At 43.8% G+C, this 17,407-nt stretch overlaps 1 protein-coding gene across 2 annotated transcripts in view; it reads right to left on the bottom strand.

Moving 5' to 3' along the window:
- The window catches only part of PAPPA (pappalysin 1), a 171,980-nt gene that overhangs the window by 105,438 nt on the left and 49,135 nt on the right, over window positions 1–17,407 (bottom strand). For both annotated transcript variants that reach the window (XM_010720813.2, XM_019621403.1), the window contains exons 3-6: window positions 14,718–14,863; window positions 10,247–10,540; window positions 6,297–6,489; window positions 378–499 (exon numbers count right to left, since the gene is read on the bottom strand). In XM_010720813.2, coding sequence (XP_010719115.1) covers window positions 378–499; window positions 6,297–6,489; window positions 10,247–10,540; window positions 14,718–14,863 — 755 coding nt within the window. The remainder of the gene's footprint in view (window positions 1–377; window positions 500–6,296; window positions 6,490–10,246; window positions 10,541–14,717; window positions 14,864–17,407) is intronic.

Genomic DNA, 17,407 nt, shown 5'->3' with positions numbered 1-17,407 from the left:
GCAGAAATCAAGCCCAAAGAAATAACATGCAATTCTTCATTTTTGGAGTCAGAGCAGAATGACTAAACTGCTCCCTTGAGGAATTCATCTGGCAGAAGTGAATGGTCAGTGTTTCTTGGCACTCTGCTGCTTTCTGAAGTTCAAATTCAGCTCCCGAAATTCATTAAACTCATGGGCAGAGTCAGAACACAGGGACCAAAACACAATGGGGTATTACTTCAGGAATGCAGAGCATCCACCCGTCCTCTCGTTTTCTTCTTGCTACTCTCAGGTACAACCAGCCACCCTTCCCCAGAGGTCCCCACCTGCTCTATGGTCTCCTTTTGCTCTGGCCCGACCTCTCCCATGCCACAATTCTGCCCCAGCCCCATGCTTACCTTCTGCTTCCCGTGGGCTCCAGTGCCCCGAGGGATCGCAGGGCATCGGGGACGAGGCGCTGAAGGCATACTGCACCAGGACTCTTCCCTCCACACACAGATCACATGCTGATCCCACTTCTCTAGGAGGCCAGGAAAACAGGAAAACACACCACCTTAGTAACAGCTGAATGAGCTGCTTATTCAACTATATTAAAAACAGTAAGATTTAGAATTCAGTGCCACTTAATCCTCTTTTCTTACAGCATGGACAGGAGTGTTTTCTGGCCGTGGCTTGGCAGGTTTGTGCTAACGGCTGTGAAGATGGCATCAGTGTGAGTCCCACCCCATACAAAATGATAGCAATCTAAAAACTACTCTCAGCTGTAAGGTTGTTGGGGTTTTTTTGCCCTCACAAACCCATCAAAAGAAAATGTGTGTTATTTAGAGGCTGGAGCAGAGAAACGGGCCTCAGGAAATATCAGACCTATTTCTACTCCCATCATGGGTTTATTGCATGAACTCATAGCATCTTCAGGACTTTAAAGGCCTTGGGATTACCACTGGTTAGAGACAGAATTAAGTCCCAGATCTACAAACATCAGAGAGCTGCTTAGAGAAACACGGCTCAGTTCCATGTGCAAGGACCTGCTTTTGGAGGTGGATCACTACCCAGATCACTGCAAGTCTGGAAGCAGGGCAGGCTGTGATTACACAGCAAGGAACATGCCCATAGTCCTTTCCACAGGGAAAACTGGATTCAGTACCTGGCAGCCTCAGCACCAGCAGATGGCTCTTTCTGAACTGAAACCCTCCTGGCCCCATGCCATGGGATGGCACGACAGGGCACTGAGAAAGGCACTTTGCTGCCCAGTGCCAGATTGCTTCACCTAGACAACAAGCCTAACACCAGCTACTGCCTCTACAAGCACTGTCAGCAGAAACTGCTGAACAGGAAAACCCAGTTAAACACTGCTTCACCAGCATTTGTGCAAACACATTCACAAGGTGAGGGTTTAAGCTGGTGTAGCTCTAATGTCTTCTATAATGTTGAATTGATTTATATCAACAGAGGATGTGGCTCACACAGTTCATCCCTGACATTCCTTTGTAGTCACACAATTTGGAACAACGTATGACCCAGAATATGTGGTTATTGATCCCCCAAACTTGTTCATTAATCACAATTCACTGTTCTGCTTTAAGGAATGATGCCACCCAAAATGGAAGAAAGAATTCTTGATCTTAAGTGAAGGAATGCACTTAGGAAAGGACAGAAACTTCAGGCAAGCAATGTTGTGTGCTCTCTAAACACCCCAAGTGCGGATTAAGCCATCAATTATTACCATCAGTGATGCAAATTTCAACCATCTCCCACAGTGAGATTTATTTCAGCACACTTTGCAAAGCATGTTGTGACCCATGGGCAGAAGAGGAGCCTGGGACAGGGGAGCCGCTCTCCCAGCCCTCCTAGGCTGTCTCTGTTTCCATTTGGCACCAGGGACGACTCTCGCTCAGCTGCTCTCTGGCTTAGCATCTCCTATTTGTTGACAGGGATCTGTGTGAAAGTCGGCTTTCTGTTGGCTTAATTAGGCGGAAGCAGGGATTGTCAACAGGGGGGACTTGGAATGAAATCAGTAGCAAAACTCGTATCCATTTCAGTATGGCCCACTGCCACCTTCAAAGAGACAGCAAGTGACCGAGCTCATCGTGGGGAGGGATGCACCTGCTGGAAACACTTGGAAAATAAAGTGTGGCAATGGGGAAGAGCAGAGAAATAGGAAGCAAAGGTGTCTCCCCTTCCCTGCACGCTCTGTACCAGACATACCGACTCCATTTGGGCACACTGCGAATCACGTCTCCACTCTGTCTCACTTTACCCGCTTGTATTATTGTTATGATACTACCTGCTAATTTCATCTCTCAATTGGCTCCTTAGCAATGGTTTAAGTGCCTAATTCAGCTTGCCCAAATAATATATGTTTAGAAAAAAAAAAATGAAGAATATGGAAAAAATGGGACTGAGAAATAAAAATACATAATTACTATTGTGCAGGTTTTTTGCTGTGTTTTTTTTTTTTTTTTTTTTTTCTCAGACACATCCACCAACAGTAAGGAGAGAAATCCCTGCAATAATAATCTTTCAGTTTCTCTACAAAGAAACTCCTGCATTACTGTTCAGTCCTGGATGAGGACAGAGAATTGAAAGCCAACTTTCCACAATTAGGACTGCTTTCTACTCAAATTAGCAGCTATACAATTTCATCACAGGCTGCCATGGTGGAAAAAACTGTAGGCTTATGGACAAACATTTCCTTTTACCAGCAAGGACTTGGAGGTAGGAGGAATCACAAGGAGCATCATGTGGGAAAGGCTATGAGCAAAATTTCTCTTTTTACTTTTCCAGTTTGGGAGCCAAACTCAACCCTGATGTAACTGCACTGGCTGAAAGGAGTTACACAGAGGATGAGTCCTAGGTTAAAGATTTTCATCTGCAGCTTCTTGAGCACAAATCCTGCAAACAGCCATGGATGTCAAAACTAATTACGGAATTGCATGTAGAGGCTTATGAAAATCTAAGCCAGACCCTTACACCTTACACAGCCTATAACATCAAGACCAAATGAGCATAAAATGGTTCAAAACATCATTAAATAGGAATGATAGCATATCTGACACCTTCTACACTGGGCACATGATTCCTGAAAGTGAAGGGTAATGAACAATCTAGACTTTGCTGTTTTCTCATAAGGCAGGTCCTGGGGAAATTCCAACTCGTGAGGTTCAGAGCACAGGAGGGATTCTTTCCTACAGTATGATATTCCAGCGAAGTGGATTCAAAACATAAAGAATACCAGTGAAAACCAATTCTCATCAGTACTGGCATCAGTTTAGGGGCAACCCAAAACTAGTAAAAATCTGTCGTTCCTTTTGGTAACAAATGCCTGTTTCCTATCTAAATTATACCTGCTTGGTATAATTTAAAATATACCTGATTGGAATTTGTATCACTGATGGCACTGAAACTTTCCAGCAAGATTCAAGCAAGCAGTTGTCAAGCCCAGCCATCTAGACCTGGGAACCATACTGGCCAAGATATTCGTTTGCTAAGAATAAGATAGCATCAGATGCATGGAAATTAATACAGTCACCTCAATGAAAACTTGGAGGAGCAGAGGCGTTCAAAGTTTTCTGTCCAAGCAGAATTAGCTGCAGAACTCTGTGACAATAACTGTTTACATCCCGCCTCTGCATATCAAACAGGAGGTGCATGAGTGGATGCTTAGCGACAGCAGATGAAGGCATCTCACAGATGCAGTCAGGAAATGAATAGAGTTTTCTTCTTCTCACTTGTTTTCCCTTGTTTTGTTGGCTCTGTTATTATTTTATTATTACACATTATTATATGTGCATGCAACATTCTTATGGGGTTTTTTTTGTTTGTTTTTTGAGGTAACATGGAGAAGGACAAGTATTGCAACCCCATGTATAGCAGCTGCAAGAAGAAATGCTGGGTTCTTATATATTTGTTAATTAGAAATGGCCAGAGCTCAACCAGCTGCTAGAGTTTAGGGCCAAATGCGTGTGGGCAAATTTACGTGCAAGTAAATGACTCTATGGAGCAACACAGTGTCCATCAATGGCTGGCAGTACCGAGGTGAGGAGGGTCTGTCAGAAAGACTTCAGATTCTGCTCAGCTTGTGCAGCTACACTTGCCAAGGTGTGAAGACATGGATGGATGGACTAGGTGGCCTCAGTGGTCTTTTCCAACTTAATGATTCTGTGATTCTGTGACACGGGATGACTCAGACTCACAGCTCTAACCAAGCACCTGTGACACAGTTGCATCTGACCAGGGAAGAGCCTGCAGACAGAGAGGAAGCTGTGCCTCAGGACCACACTGATGTGCCCCAGCTCCACCAACGTCCCAGCCATGCACCAGGCTGCAGCAAGCTCCCCGACACCCCTGCAGTGCTGATGGCAGGTCTTCATTAACAAATGTTTTGCACTAGAGATCTAATTATATTGAGCCACAATGCTTGCTAATGTAGCCAGAGCCATTCATCCTTTTAAGACCCTTTTACACTGTCAAAACAGCATGGAAGGGGCCTCTGTGCATTAGAAACCAGGCCCAAGGCACTCAGCAGTTGAGTATCAGTCTTCTGTTTTTTACATGAATAGTGCCATTGAAGTGAATGAGTTTATTCATTCAAGTGAGGCAAGTAAAATGTGGGCCATGGTGTGCACTTTGTGTAAAAATATCTGCAAAGATTTACAGTATTCCCACACACAGATAAGATTATACTTGGCCAATTTTACCTCCTACACGTCTTGCACAGTGACCTCATTTTAGGAGCTGACACAGGCAAGCATCCCTAAGAAAGCAGTGCTGGACACATGGGCACTGAAAGCTTCCAAAGTTTGTCACCACAACACTACCATCAGACTCGTTTTGATTAATGCATCAGGAGTATGGGCTGCCATAGGCATGCCCACTGATCTATTGTATCTATACATGATCTACCCATTGATCTACGTGGGCTCACTGATCTATGTCAGTGAAGTTTTAAAACAGTCACAGTAACATCTCCACATTCATTAGAAGTGGGAATCTCATTTCAGAATGGAATTGGCCTCGTGTTTGCATTTGCAGCTGCCTCTTTAAATCTCTTCAGTAAAACGGGGCACACACATTTCAAAACCCAAAGGGTATTTTTTCTAGAAAATCACTAGTTAGCCTAACTCTGTTATGAAATTTTAGATTTAGCAAGCGATTCGCTGTATGTCATTTAAGAAGCAACTAACTAAGAGTTATTAAGAACATATTGATCGAGTTATAAGAAATATGTAATAAAGGCATATTTGGTTACATAACAATTAACTCTGTACCAGTGTGTTTTAAGAGGCAGATGGTATTTATTTAACGCACAGACAGTATCTTCTGAAATCTAAATTAAATTGGAGAAACTTAATTTACCTAAAAATGATTATGGGCCAAAAAATTCCAAATTAATTCTCAAAACTTCACATAAGTCCTTTTCACACGTAGGGAATAAATGGATTCAGTTGCAAAACTGAAATTAAAACAGCACGAGTCCTGTCTTTCTTCATCAACTTCTAATATAATTTGATTCCCCTCTTCCCCATATTAACCTGCAATAAAAAGGGAACATCTCTGAGCACTCAAATTAAGTGCAAGCTGGACACTGAAATGGCCACACTGTCCTTACAGTGCTGGAAGGAGTTTCTTCCATGCTGAAGATGGTGGCTTTCAAGGTGCTCTCACTGAACAAAGCAGTGCTGAGGCAGCTCTTTGGGTGCTAATACGCCTGTAAATTTGGCCTCCTGCAATACAAACTGCTCCAGTCCTGAAGGACACTCAAAGTTTGTTTTCTGTAAAGTATTAAAGCAAGAAAGGGAGAGGAAATGCAAGCACAGACATGAGCTAATGACAATGTGAGGTCAGTTATTTAGGAAGTTCTCCTGCAGCCCATCCAAGCTCTGTGCTGAGTGCTGCCACCTCCTCCACTTGGGAACCACCACTGCCCATAGCCCTGTGCTGCCACGGGGGGAGGAATAAGATTCCCCATGACCTTGCAAAGGAAACATGCAATAGGAGGGGGAATGTGTGGGCAGAGCTGGAGCCAACAGGTATTTGTGAGCAGCAATAAGCAGGAATCACAAAGCCAGAACCGCTGATTGAAAATTCCTCCCGTGGCATACGGAAAAAGATTTGCCCTTTATATGGCAAATCAATGACTCTCAACAGAGTGCTACAGGCTGAGGAGGAAAGAGCAGCAAACAGATCAATAATCCCCTCAATACGAACCAATTTAGGAAGGAGCCTCAGCCCAGGCTGAGTGCAGCTCGTGTTGAGGCTGCTTACTAATCCCCTGCCCACCCAACTGAGCACAAGAGAACCGAGCAGCGCGTGGTCACCTTTCAAAGAAGTGCCCATCGATGGGTGGGAACCACTCCAGGGTGACAGAGGTGGGGGTCCGAGCCACGATCTGGGGGGCGATGGCGACAGGAGCCGGTTTCTTTGCTGGCTGCCAGCTCTGATAGACCAGGTCCAAGTAGCAATGCATCCTGGCCACTTGGTTGGGTGTGAAGGAGTCGGTGCAGTCATCGTCTGAAACAGAAGCAGAAAGCACATCAGCTGCATGGGATTGACAGTGGGAGGATTACAACCTATTGAAGGGGAGCTCCTGGATGGCACGGGATGGGATCTCACAGCCCTCAGAAGTTAATGGTCTGTGAAGAAATTAATGCAGACACCACTTGTGGAGGTTGGGTGGAAGGAAACAAGTTAAAGAGGGAAACAAATAAATAAATACACGTTCCATCCCTCTGAACTGGGATGTGTGTGAAGCACCCAGAGGCCATCCCAGGACCAGGGCGGAGGTAAAGGCACCGTGCAGCACCGCTGGATTTGGAAGAACTTTGTGCCTATGAAAACATCTCCGAGAGGATACAGAAGGGCAAAGGATAGTGAGTGTTAGGATAAAGCACTGACCGGCAGCCATGTAAACTGTCTGCAATGCACCGTGACAGTTTTCTTAATTAAAAGAAATCCGAATTGAAAAAATAGTTAAATAACTTTTTACAAGTTCGTATATTTTCTAATGAGCAAATGAAAATATTCTGAAAGACCAGCTTTAAAAAGTAGTTTATACTGATTAAAAACGGTTATTTTTGGTGCAGCAGAATAGCTTTATTTGTACCACAACCTTCCCCCATCAGTATGATTCTCATCTCTTTCTGAACTTTTCAGAAACATTTTTGATATTTCAAGTTTCTTTTTCATTCAACACGGAGAAATAATTTGCTGGATAATTTCCCATAAATATTCATTTCTCATGTCTTATTTAGTCTGCATTTCACAAACATGATTTGGCAACAAGAACACGCCTGGTACTATCTGAACATCATACAGTTTAACAACTGCAATGCCCTGGAGAAGCAGAAAATTACCAATCCTCCATTGGGCAGATCACAGAAAGAGTAACTGCGTTGTGCAAACACCCAGAAAAGCTGTGCTGAAGACCTCGGTGCTGGCACTTCAACCATTTTCCTGCTACTCTTCCCATCACATGAATAGCTCTTGAAAGCCCTGAGTGTTTCTTCACGTATGGCTGCAGAGCTCCCAGTAAATCTCAGGCCCAGATGGGACCTCTGCATGCTGCCACAATACAAACAATGACGGTTTTGCACAGGTCACATAATACACTTCTTGGAGAAGATGCAGGTCACCAAAGGCTGTTTGGAGCATTGCCTGCGTGCACGCAAGTTGGCAGTTTGATATTGTAACAGCATCACGAGATGCTCTCATGTCTTCGAGTCCATGCCCTGCGGAACTCACAAAATACAAATCTGTTCTGAGGAGAAGTGTGAATCTGGTGGCTAATTTAAAACCTTACCGCATCTCCCCTGAACCACAAGGAAAACGAGTCGGCTCTGGTTGGGATCCTGCTCAGACTGCAGCCCCAAGTGCAGCCCTGCTGCTACTGATCGGATCAGGACACCTCCGATTACACATCCTCCCCTCTCCCTCCTGATACAGGGACCCTCCCCTGACCAAACAGGCACAGCAGGCTGACAGGCATCACCAGACTCTCGTCTTTACAAATCCCCGTGGTTATGCAAAAAGCCGCTTTAATATGACATCTCTACGTATCCTCAATAACTGCCCATGGTCTATCCCTGAGCATGCTGTAAAAGCCATAAATACTCTTCACGGAAGCCCAGAAGGAGACAAAAGGCCCTTAATAGCCATCATAAAGGAACAATAAAACATATATAGGACAAAGCAGTGAGACAATGGCACAGGAGAAAGATGACCTGCATTTTCAATCTGTTTAAACAGCAGCACAGGCTGTGTCCTGGGGGAGGGAGAAGGCGAGGGCAGAGATGTTTCACTTGATCACTCAATTTCAAGAAGGGCTGAAGAGCCTCAAATGAAATTATAATTAGAGAAATTCAATGCACTTTGCTGGGATGATTATTCCAACAGAATTCAGAGGTAGAATTCCCGCTGACTTTCTGGAGAGCGGTCTAAAAGATTAACCTATATTTTTACCTAGGAGCACCACGGCTAGTTGGATGTTTAAAATAATAAAAGCATCCCTCACACTTCTTGATCTTCTAGATTTTGTAAGTTGGTATTTTGGGGGATGAGAAGTCAAGTTTTGTTTGCTGCTTTGCTAAAAAGGTGGAGTGACTGGACAGACGGATGATAGATAAACAAACACTATGTGATACAATTGTATGCAGGCAGCAAGAGAAAAAGGCAAGGCGATGTTTAAGGCTGCATGACCTCAACCAACATGTTTCAAAGGTATTTCCACAGTGATTTAATATCCTGATATGATTTTTATTCTGCTGGCAACAACAGAAAAGCAAACAGATTCATGCATGAGCTCTAGAGATACCTATCATGTCGCTTCACTTAATTTTTCAAGGAAAAAAAAGGGTTCTGCTCAGAACACCAGCACACACGTAGCTCCCAACAGCAGATAGATATCGCTGTGCTCTGTCTCATCTCTTGACACGGCTGGCAGGGCAAGTTTTCTTTGGAAGATGAGACCTCAGGGCTTTGAAACATGCATTCATCACCCCTCTTCTCGTACCCACAAGCAGATTTGGTGGAGGGATATTGTAAATCCAAAGTGCTACTGATGTATTTGCGTGGAATAGTCAGAAGATTGCATGAGACATAAAGGCTTTCTGCCCTACCACATGTACAGAAGTGCATAACACATTTAGGACCCGACTCAGTGCTTGTATGTTGCCCCTGAAAAGACCCTCTAAATGAACAGAAAAATAAAAAGGAAACTAAGCACCACTTTTAGCTAGTGCCATGAAGGGCATGAAAGCATTTATGTTATAAATCATTTCAATCCGTGCCCCAGATGACATTAAACATTTTGCTTTCCTACAGTTTTATTGCAGAATAAGCACTCTTATAACCTTTGGAGTGGGCAATCTGTGTTTCTGCCTGTACTGTTAAGGTGCCCTTTAGTGCCTCTGCTTGTATTGGTCACCTTTGAAGTGCTGTGGATGCTACTAACGTGGTGCCATAGACCTTCAGCACTGCTAGACCCCAAGGCCTGAAATAAGAAAATACAACCCCAGGCATCCTCTGCTGCTTCTGAGAAACAACAGGGCATCCTTCACTTCCCCTTGAACTTCCAGGAGTGGAGCAAGAAGTGGCACTCCCAGCACAAAGCAGCACAATGTGCTGAGAGCCCCTGACCACAGGAACACTCCTGATCCAGGTGCTACCTGAGCATTCACACTGAGCTGCTGCTGATGGGATTGTCTGTAGCTGAACAGCAGAGAGTCTAAATCAAACAGCAAACATGATATTTGAACGGCTGCACAGAGGCGTGAGCCGTGCATCATTAGATGCCTATCACAGGTACATCCCACAGCTTTGGTGGTGTCAATATTCATCTGACATTTGCTGTCCCCTGGAGAGAGTGTAAACAATCTCTGAACTTGAGTTTTTCAGAGAAGAATTCCTAGATCAGACATCCAGCTCTCAGTCAAATACTGTCAAATTTGCTGAAGAGCTTTTAGGTGCTCTTTTCTTAATGCTCGACTCGTTTCTTTCCTTGCCCATGTGATGACCTACCCCAGTCACCACATGAAACTATGTACAGTTTGGGAAATTTGGGAAAAAACGGGAGATGTGGAAGGAATTCTTGAGGCCATCAAATTTAGTCTCATCAAGACTGGCCCTAGACCTGTCAGGTCTAAATCTAGACATGATGCACACCAGCATAAAGCCCCACATGAAATCCATTGCAGAAATCAGAGATAATATTGCTGCTCTCTACTCCCAACCAACCACAGACCCCAGCAACAAACCAAGGAAGCCCTGGTACCTGCATAGCTCATGAAGTTACTGAACGGTGTGTTTAAGAAACTGTGAAAGCCACACGTGTCATTGCCAGGTCCGGGATCCCCACACAACTTGTGCTTAGGAGCAGGGTTGGTGTCTCTGCAGAGGTCCCCGGTCTCGAAGGAGGGCTCTGTTTCCATGCATGGATCACTGCAGGACAGGATCTCTGAGATCCCCCGGAAGACGTGGTAGAGCCCCAGGCTGTGCCCAATTTCATGGATCATTGTGTGCGTGTGGCCAGGAATGCCATAGAAGGAAGGATTCAGCACAATGCCACCTGCAAGGGGAAAAGAAAAGAGCTTCTACTTTTATCTGCCTTCCTCAGAACAGCGAGGGAAAGATCCAGCAGCTTTTCATTGGATCCTCCATAACGCAGACTGTCTTTGCACGGCTGGACACATCACGTGCACAGCATGGTCTAAACTCACCGTAATGTGGGACTCCTAAGGATGAGAAATCATGGGACAAAGTCCCACAGTACCAAAGCCACAGTGACAACTGGTCTTTCCCTTGAATATGCTCAATTTGGTTTGTGTGTGTTTAGCTCAGAAAAAACATCCTACATGCAATTATTTCATACTGTGCAATTTCAGATTATTTCATGTGCTTAGACAGAATGATTTTGCCCAGACAAGCGTAAGCAATGCATTTCACACCAGGAGTCAAACAAAACATACCTGGAGCCCTCACTACATTATTCCACAGGGTAAAAATATAACACAGCTAAACACACTAAAAATTGCAGTAGGTTGCACTGATATTTGCAAGCTAATAGCCGGGTGAAGAAAGTGGAATGCACTCACTGCTGGAAAGAGGGAGGCATTTGTGGGGTGTGCTCTGATCACGTAGACAGTTTTGAAGTAACGGTGAGAAATACCCTGCTCATATACTCAGATGAGCCTCGTTTGGTCTGAGCTACACAGCCCACTGATGAATATGCATAAGTCTAATGTGTCAAAAAAGTATTAAATCCTGGAACGTGATAATTCTGAAAGAACTGCATGGCTGTTAAACATGTGCAAAGAGAAGCAGTGGAGATTTTTTTGTTGTTGTGTGAATTATGGGATGGGTAGATGAGCAAATAGTAAATTTGTGAGGCTTGACAATTTACTGAATTAATCATAAGCATTATATTTTTAGTTCAGCTAGATGTACCTTTGGATTTATGATATGCATCATATTTTCTTTATTTAGCTTGTTGACCTCAACTTTTCCAAGCCTTTTATTTAAAACTCTTTGTATATATTACCTTCCATGAGAACAGGAGTTCGCTTTGTAAAAGTAATAGTGGGAAAATAAATCTTGGATATGTTACGCTAAAAATCAGTGACATTAAGGAGAGAAAAGACTTTGGCAGGAGGAGTTTTATCAGTGACTGCAGCATAGGGAAGATGAGGTCACCAGGTTCTGATGCACCGTAGGCTGTTCATTCTCATCTGCTTGGAGACTTTTGCTGTAATAACCATGGAATTACAGGGAAATAAGACTGAGAAGATCTCAAAAAGTCATCTAATCAAGTTCTCAAAACAACATGGGACCAGTTACATCTATATCATCCCTCATACCTATAGGACTGATGTGTCCTTACAACCTCCAATGATGTGACCGCCCTGGCAATCAACTTCAGCAGTCATCATCCTCCTGGGTGCAAGGATTTAACTCACATCTAATCTGAACTGAATTTTTGGCAATTTAAGTTCATTACTCGAAGTCCTGCCTCACACAGCCTCAAGGAACAGAAGATTCTCCTCTCCTTTCATCAGCTTTTATGCGGTTGTTATCATCCCAACTTCAGGCTTTTTTCCTTTAGTAAGAATAGCCATAATCCATTCAACATTCCCATGCAGCTCAATTCTTCTTCTAGACCTCCCTGACCATTCTTCTTTGGCTTACCCAGTTGTCTCATGTTTTCCTCCAAATACAGTGCCCACATACAGTGCAGTGCTCCAGCTTTAGTGGTATCAGTGCTGAAGAGAAGAAGGACCACTTTATATGTCTTGCAAAGAAATATGCACAGATAGAGAAAAAAGACTTTCACTTTGTGCATTGGCACATGTGAATGTATGCACACAGTGGAGTCACATGTGCATGCGTAAATACATATTTAGCACAAATAACTCAATAGCAAATTTAAGAATAAACGCTCAAGAGCGAATAAAACGTATCATACTGCAACATCGTGCCTATTATGGCACGTTCAGAGTCTGCACATCCTTTCCACAACCCTGAGCTGGTCCTTACACTTGTTGTTGTTCACAAGCCTGGTGCGCACAGAAGTATGCAGCTACTGCCATCACCATGCTCCTGGCATCCTTCTCTCCCCCTTTATACAACACATATTCTGATCCCTCCAGTGCTTGGGTTCCATTTAGCTGGATCCATTCACACTCAGAAGGAATCTTGGCACGTTGTTTGGTTGTTCTCTTTCTCAAAGGTACTTCCAGAGTTTGTTTTTAAATGGTGGGAATATTGGTGAAGTTCCCCAGCCTTCATAATAGAGGCTGGCCAAATGGTTCTGGCATTGGGCAGCTCTGAGGCAGCTGGAGAGGGAGATTTTATTTTTGCCTTTGTTGAAAATTTATATTTTTCACAGCTGTCAAGAATCTAAATCAATTGCAGTTTTACAGAAAAGATAAACTCCTGCACCCAGACAATCTCTATCCCAGCCTTTAGATCTGCACCACAGGACATATTTCATATTTTTTATTAAGTACATATTGGATTTATAGAAGAGAGTAAAAAAGATTAAAGATGAATTCTTACAGACCAAGCACAGGTCTGGGAGGGCTATTATGACAGGAAATTATGGCCATTATTTATTTATTTATACTTTTTTTCCACTGCAAGTTAACTTTAAACTGTTGGCTATGTCTTCCTTTCTTTCTTTTTCTTTTTGGTACGATCTCTTTTTTCGTCAATGGATTCTGCCAGTACACTGTAGGAGCTGCAGTTAAATTGTTTTGCTCAGGCATGATGTTAGCAATTAGCTTAATGAAGTGACAGAAGAACCCATCAGGGCTTTGGGCAAGCCCCAGCCCTTTTGCAGAAGGTTCTTCTTTGCCTTCTGGAGCTCTTTCCTTGTTCTCTGCTCCCTCCCATGGCAACACCAAGGGAAACTATGAAAATACTCATTTAGGGGCAGATCAACGCCAGCCTTATTTCACTCCAGCAGTAACATTAGGGGTGGTGTTTCCTAACATCAACCAGAACTGCTGTGGGGATGAAGGAGTATGGGGTTGTAGTACTGCAAAAAGAGAAATCTCAGCAGCACAGGGAACGGTGGAGCCTGGGGTTAATATATTTCTTAGTTTTTGCCAAAAAAAAAAGTGGGGAAGGTTCACCAGCAGACATTCCCATCTCCCTCTGTTTTGGGTGCTCCCAGCCAGAGCCCACAGAGATAGGGCTGGAGGCAAGTCAGTGGAAGTGGCTTCACTTCCAGCCTTGCTCAGAAGGAGGTGATGTCTGGATGTGTGTCGGTGCTGGTTCCTGGGGAGGAAAGCTTGCTCACACTTCTTCCAGAGCAGCTGCAGAGCTGGATGTCATAGTGAAACACTGGTAATTGCAGCAGGACAGCCAGCTCCTACTGCTTGGTCTGACCATGGTCCCTCTCAGTCACAGAGATGGGTCACTACAGATAAGTGTTAACATCAGTGTCTGAAGTAATGCAGTTCTGAGTACAGTGAAGTTGTAGTTCAGCTCTTATAGGATGTATGTTTAGTATGCTTCAGAGTAATAAAAACCGTATTTGCTGTCTTCTTCTGGGCTTATGTTTGCCCATCTTTGTTTTACTCACTGTGGGCTTACATAATGAAACAAAAAATGGCTGAAATAGCCTTTCATAAAGGCTGAATGAACATGGCTGAAACTGGGCTTCATCTGCCTAGGGAGGCCTGGCCAGGCTGGAGAAAGTATCTGCTACGAAGTGTGCAGGCCCATCTGCAGGGCAGCAAACTCTTCCCCGTTCCACTCAAACAAACATCAGAAATACAATCTTTCAGCAGTTTGCTCTTTTGCTCGGTGGTGGAAAAAAATAGCAACAAAATGTCATCTGTGAGGAAAATTAATTGGATGCTCACTTAGTAATGAACTCAGGATCATAACGTAACAGGTTAAGGTTAAAAATTCATGTCTGTCTAGCATTCCCTCACCTATCTCCCCCAACCCTCTTTGCAAAGTGCTCTCATGGAACAAATGCCCTGTAAAGTAGCTTCACTTAAAAGGTGAAATACTTTCAGATTGACATCATCTACAAATACCATAATATGCTTTGGGTTTATAACCTAATATTTTCCTGGTTGTGAGCCAGTATCTGGGAATCATGAAATACTTTTTTTCCCCTGACTATATGTTAGAGGAATGATAAGAAATCAGACCAGAGCTTAGTGCATATTTGTCTTGCCTTCTTAGCGCCTCAAAAGAATGCTTTACAAAGGAGAAACATCTTTATCACTCACCTAGATGCATCAAGGCCTCCTTGTCCCAGGGCCAAGTTGCCACTCCAGCCAGCTCTTCCTCAGAGGAGTTGGCAAAGAAGATGTTGAGGTGTGTGGATCCATCCAGTTTGAGGATGTTCTTCAGTTCATTGACATCTAAGTATGCTCTGTAAAAAAAAAAAAAGAAAAAATTCCATTTTTTTTTCTAAAAGTGGCACAAAAAGCAACAAAGTATTGAAGAAGTACTGCAATCCAGGCAAAGATCTTATAATATCCTGCATATCAGTCACCTGAAATATTTTAATAACTCACTCCCAAATTTCAATTACTTCACATTCATGCAGTGAATCTCATCTGAGGACTTCCAGCCATTTCTTAACTATGGCTACAAAACCCAAGGTAAATACATAAAGCTGTCTATATTCCCAAGATAAGTATAGGAATCTTTTTATTATGAATGTAATTAACTGTGTACTATGGCCAGTAAATCTTCCTATATCAGCAGTTACCTTGCACATTTTCTCTAAGCTGTTTGGTGTTTTAAACTGCTATTCTCCCCCACAACAAGCTCCATGCCTTCAGCCTGGCACCAGCTCCCAGCATTACTCCTGTAACACCAGTGGCATTATTCCTGCTGAGATGCACTCAGCCTAGCCCTGACACGGGTTGGTTGGTTGGGAATTGCTATTTCCAGGTTCCTTTTGGAACCTCTTGAAAGAAGTAGATTTGGTTGATAGCAGAACTCGGGGGGAACTGCCAGCCCAAGTGCATCCCATGGTGCCACACTGGTGCCAGTGGCACTGTCACGCTCTAACTCAGAGCAGAGCTGAAGCATAAGATTAAACCCATCTGTTCCTTGTCTCCAGCTCACATCGCCTCTTGATACTGAGTGCAGTGCTAACACGAGACCTAAAAATGGGTGAGTTCTGCTTTCCCCACATGACAGGTGAGAACATTGGAAGGGGAGGGCACACCGAGTCAAACGTGGTTGACCGGCATGTTAGGAAGGACACCGTTCTTGTCCTGAGCAGTCCGTTCCTTCTTGCTTAAACCCCGTTTCTATATGTATGTGACATGTATAAATCCACATAGGATCGCAAACCAAACGCACTCCCATTCAGTAAGCAGGGTTCCTTGCATATCTTAGAAGGCTTTCGCTCCCAGAGGGATGAAAAAATAAAACAACCAGGGGAGTTGGCTCAGCACCAGGATCTTTCTGTCCTTCCCTGGAGGACACCCCAATGGAAAACACATTCTTATTTCCACAATAGCTTCCCCTGCCACTTGCTGAAGTCATTGCCTCCAAAATAGCTCATGGCTGGGTGTCCCCAGGCCCTCGCTGACTCACGGAGGAAGACGTACTCTTTGGGGACACCGATGGAAGGGTATGTTTCCATTCCATACAGTGTTTATCTTCCAATCTATGCGGATGACATCCTGAAGGACAGGTCAGCACTGTGACCCTTTACACATTCCTCATCTCTCCACTGTTCCCAACACATCTTCCTAAAATACACAGATCATTCCCTCAGCTCCTCAAGCTTGTCCTGCATGTATCTGCACAGTGATCTGGGCCTGTGCTTAATCTATTTCCAGGATCTTATTTGTGCTTTTGAAAACATCTTTTCCAAACATGGGCTCACAGTAAAACGTGTCCAGAAGCACTAAGTTTGAAATCACATATGAGAGCTAGTGAGCATTTCCAAATGAAAATATATTAGTGGGAAAACGTGATGGGAGATGTGTGTGTATGGAGGGGACAATGTGCATGTCTGTACATCTGATAGCACCAATAAAAGGCAGTGAGTAAAAGTGTAAGAGAGAACGTGGGAGTGATGTGATACTCTGGGCAAGAGAGTAAAGGACAGGAACAGAAGCACTGCATACCCCTGAGCAGAAAAATGTTTGTGTTTTGTATCACTGTGGGAAGGAAAGGCCCACTGTATGTATTTGAGACTGCAGTTGTTGACTCTGGATGCAGATGCTTTACTGCCTGTGCAAATCCCTGTAGCAGTTACTATAATCAAACTCCCCTCCTGAGATTACCAGCTTTGTTCTCATTCTTCTCTAATGGCTTCAAATTATTTAAGCTGATAGTTCTTTATTCTCAGCTGCCTTTTTCTTGCTGTTTACACAATCCATTCCCCATCTATATCCTCGACGCATGGCCACAATCACGCTCTCAGTTAGGTGCACGCAGGCTGTGTGCTTCACCATCTAGGGCTGTTCTGTATATGGATTATTACTGCAGACAGCATTTAACTAATTGGCCAGTGATGTCAGTGCATCACTGAGACTGAATTCGTGCCCTACGTAAATCCACTGTAATAAGTCAATCAGACTTATCTTTATAGTATTTCTCTGTCCGCAACTTCTCTGTGAGCCAACGAAAGGCTGCAGAGGAGCAGGATGTATTCCAGTGGGGTAAGAGCGGAATGCTAAGAGGATTTTTAGCAAAGGTGCTGCACAAAAGTAAGTGTAAACAGCTCATGCTTGGGAGGAAGTAAATGTAAACCCCCTTGTAACAGCACCCTGCAACCCCCAGCACGCAAACATGCTAAAGCATTTAACTCAGGCAAATCCCTTGCAAGCGTGTGAACATGTGCCTGCATGTGCGTGCATGAATGGAGGTGTGAGTGGAAGCAAGGCTTTGGACTGTGCACACATGCAAGCCAGCCAAGGGTATGTATGCAAAGGAACGTGTGTGTGTG

Source organism: Meleagris gallopavo, chromosome 19 (genome assembly GCF_000146605.3).
Source record: "Meleagris gallopavo isolate NT-WF06-2002-E0010 breed Aviagen turkey brand Nicholas breeding stock chromosome 19, Turkey_5.1, whole genome shotgun sequence".
Taxonomy (NCBI): domain Eukaryota; kingdom Metazoa; phylum Chordata; class Aves; order Galliformes; family Phasianidae; genus Meleagris; species Meleagris gallopavo.
The sequence above is the reverse complement of the archived record's forward strand: the minus strand, read 5'-3'. Positions and strand labels throughout refer to the sequence as shown.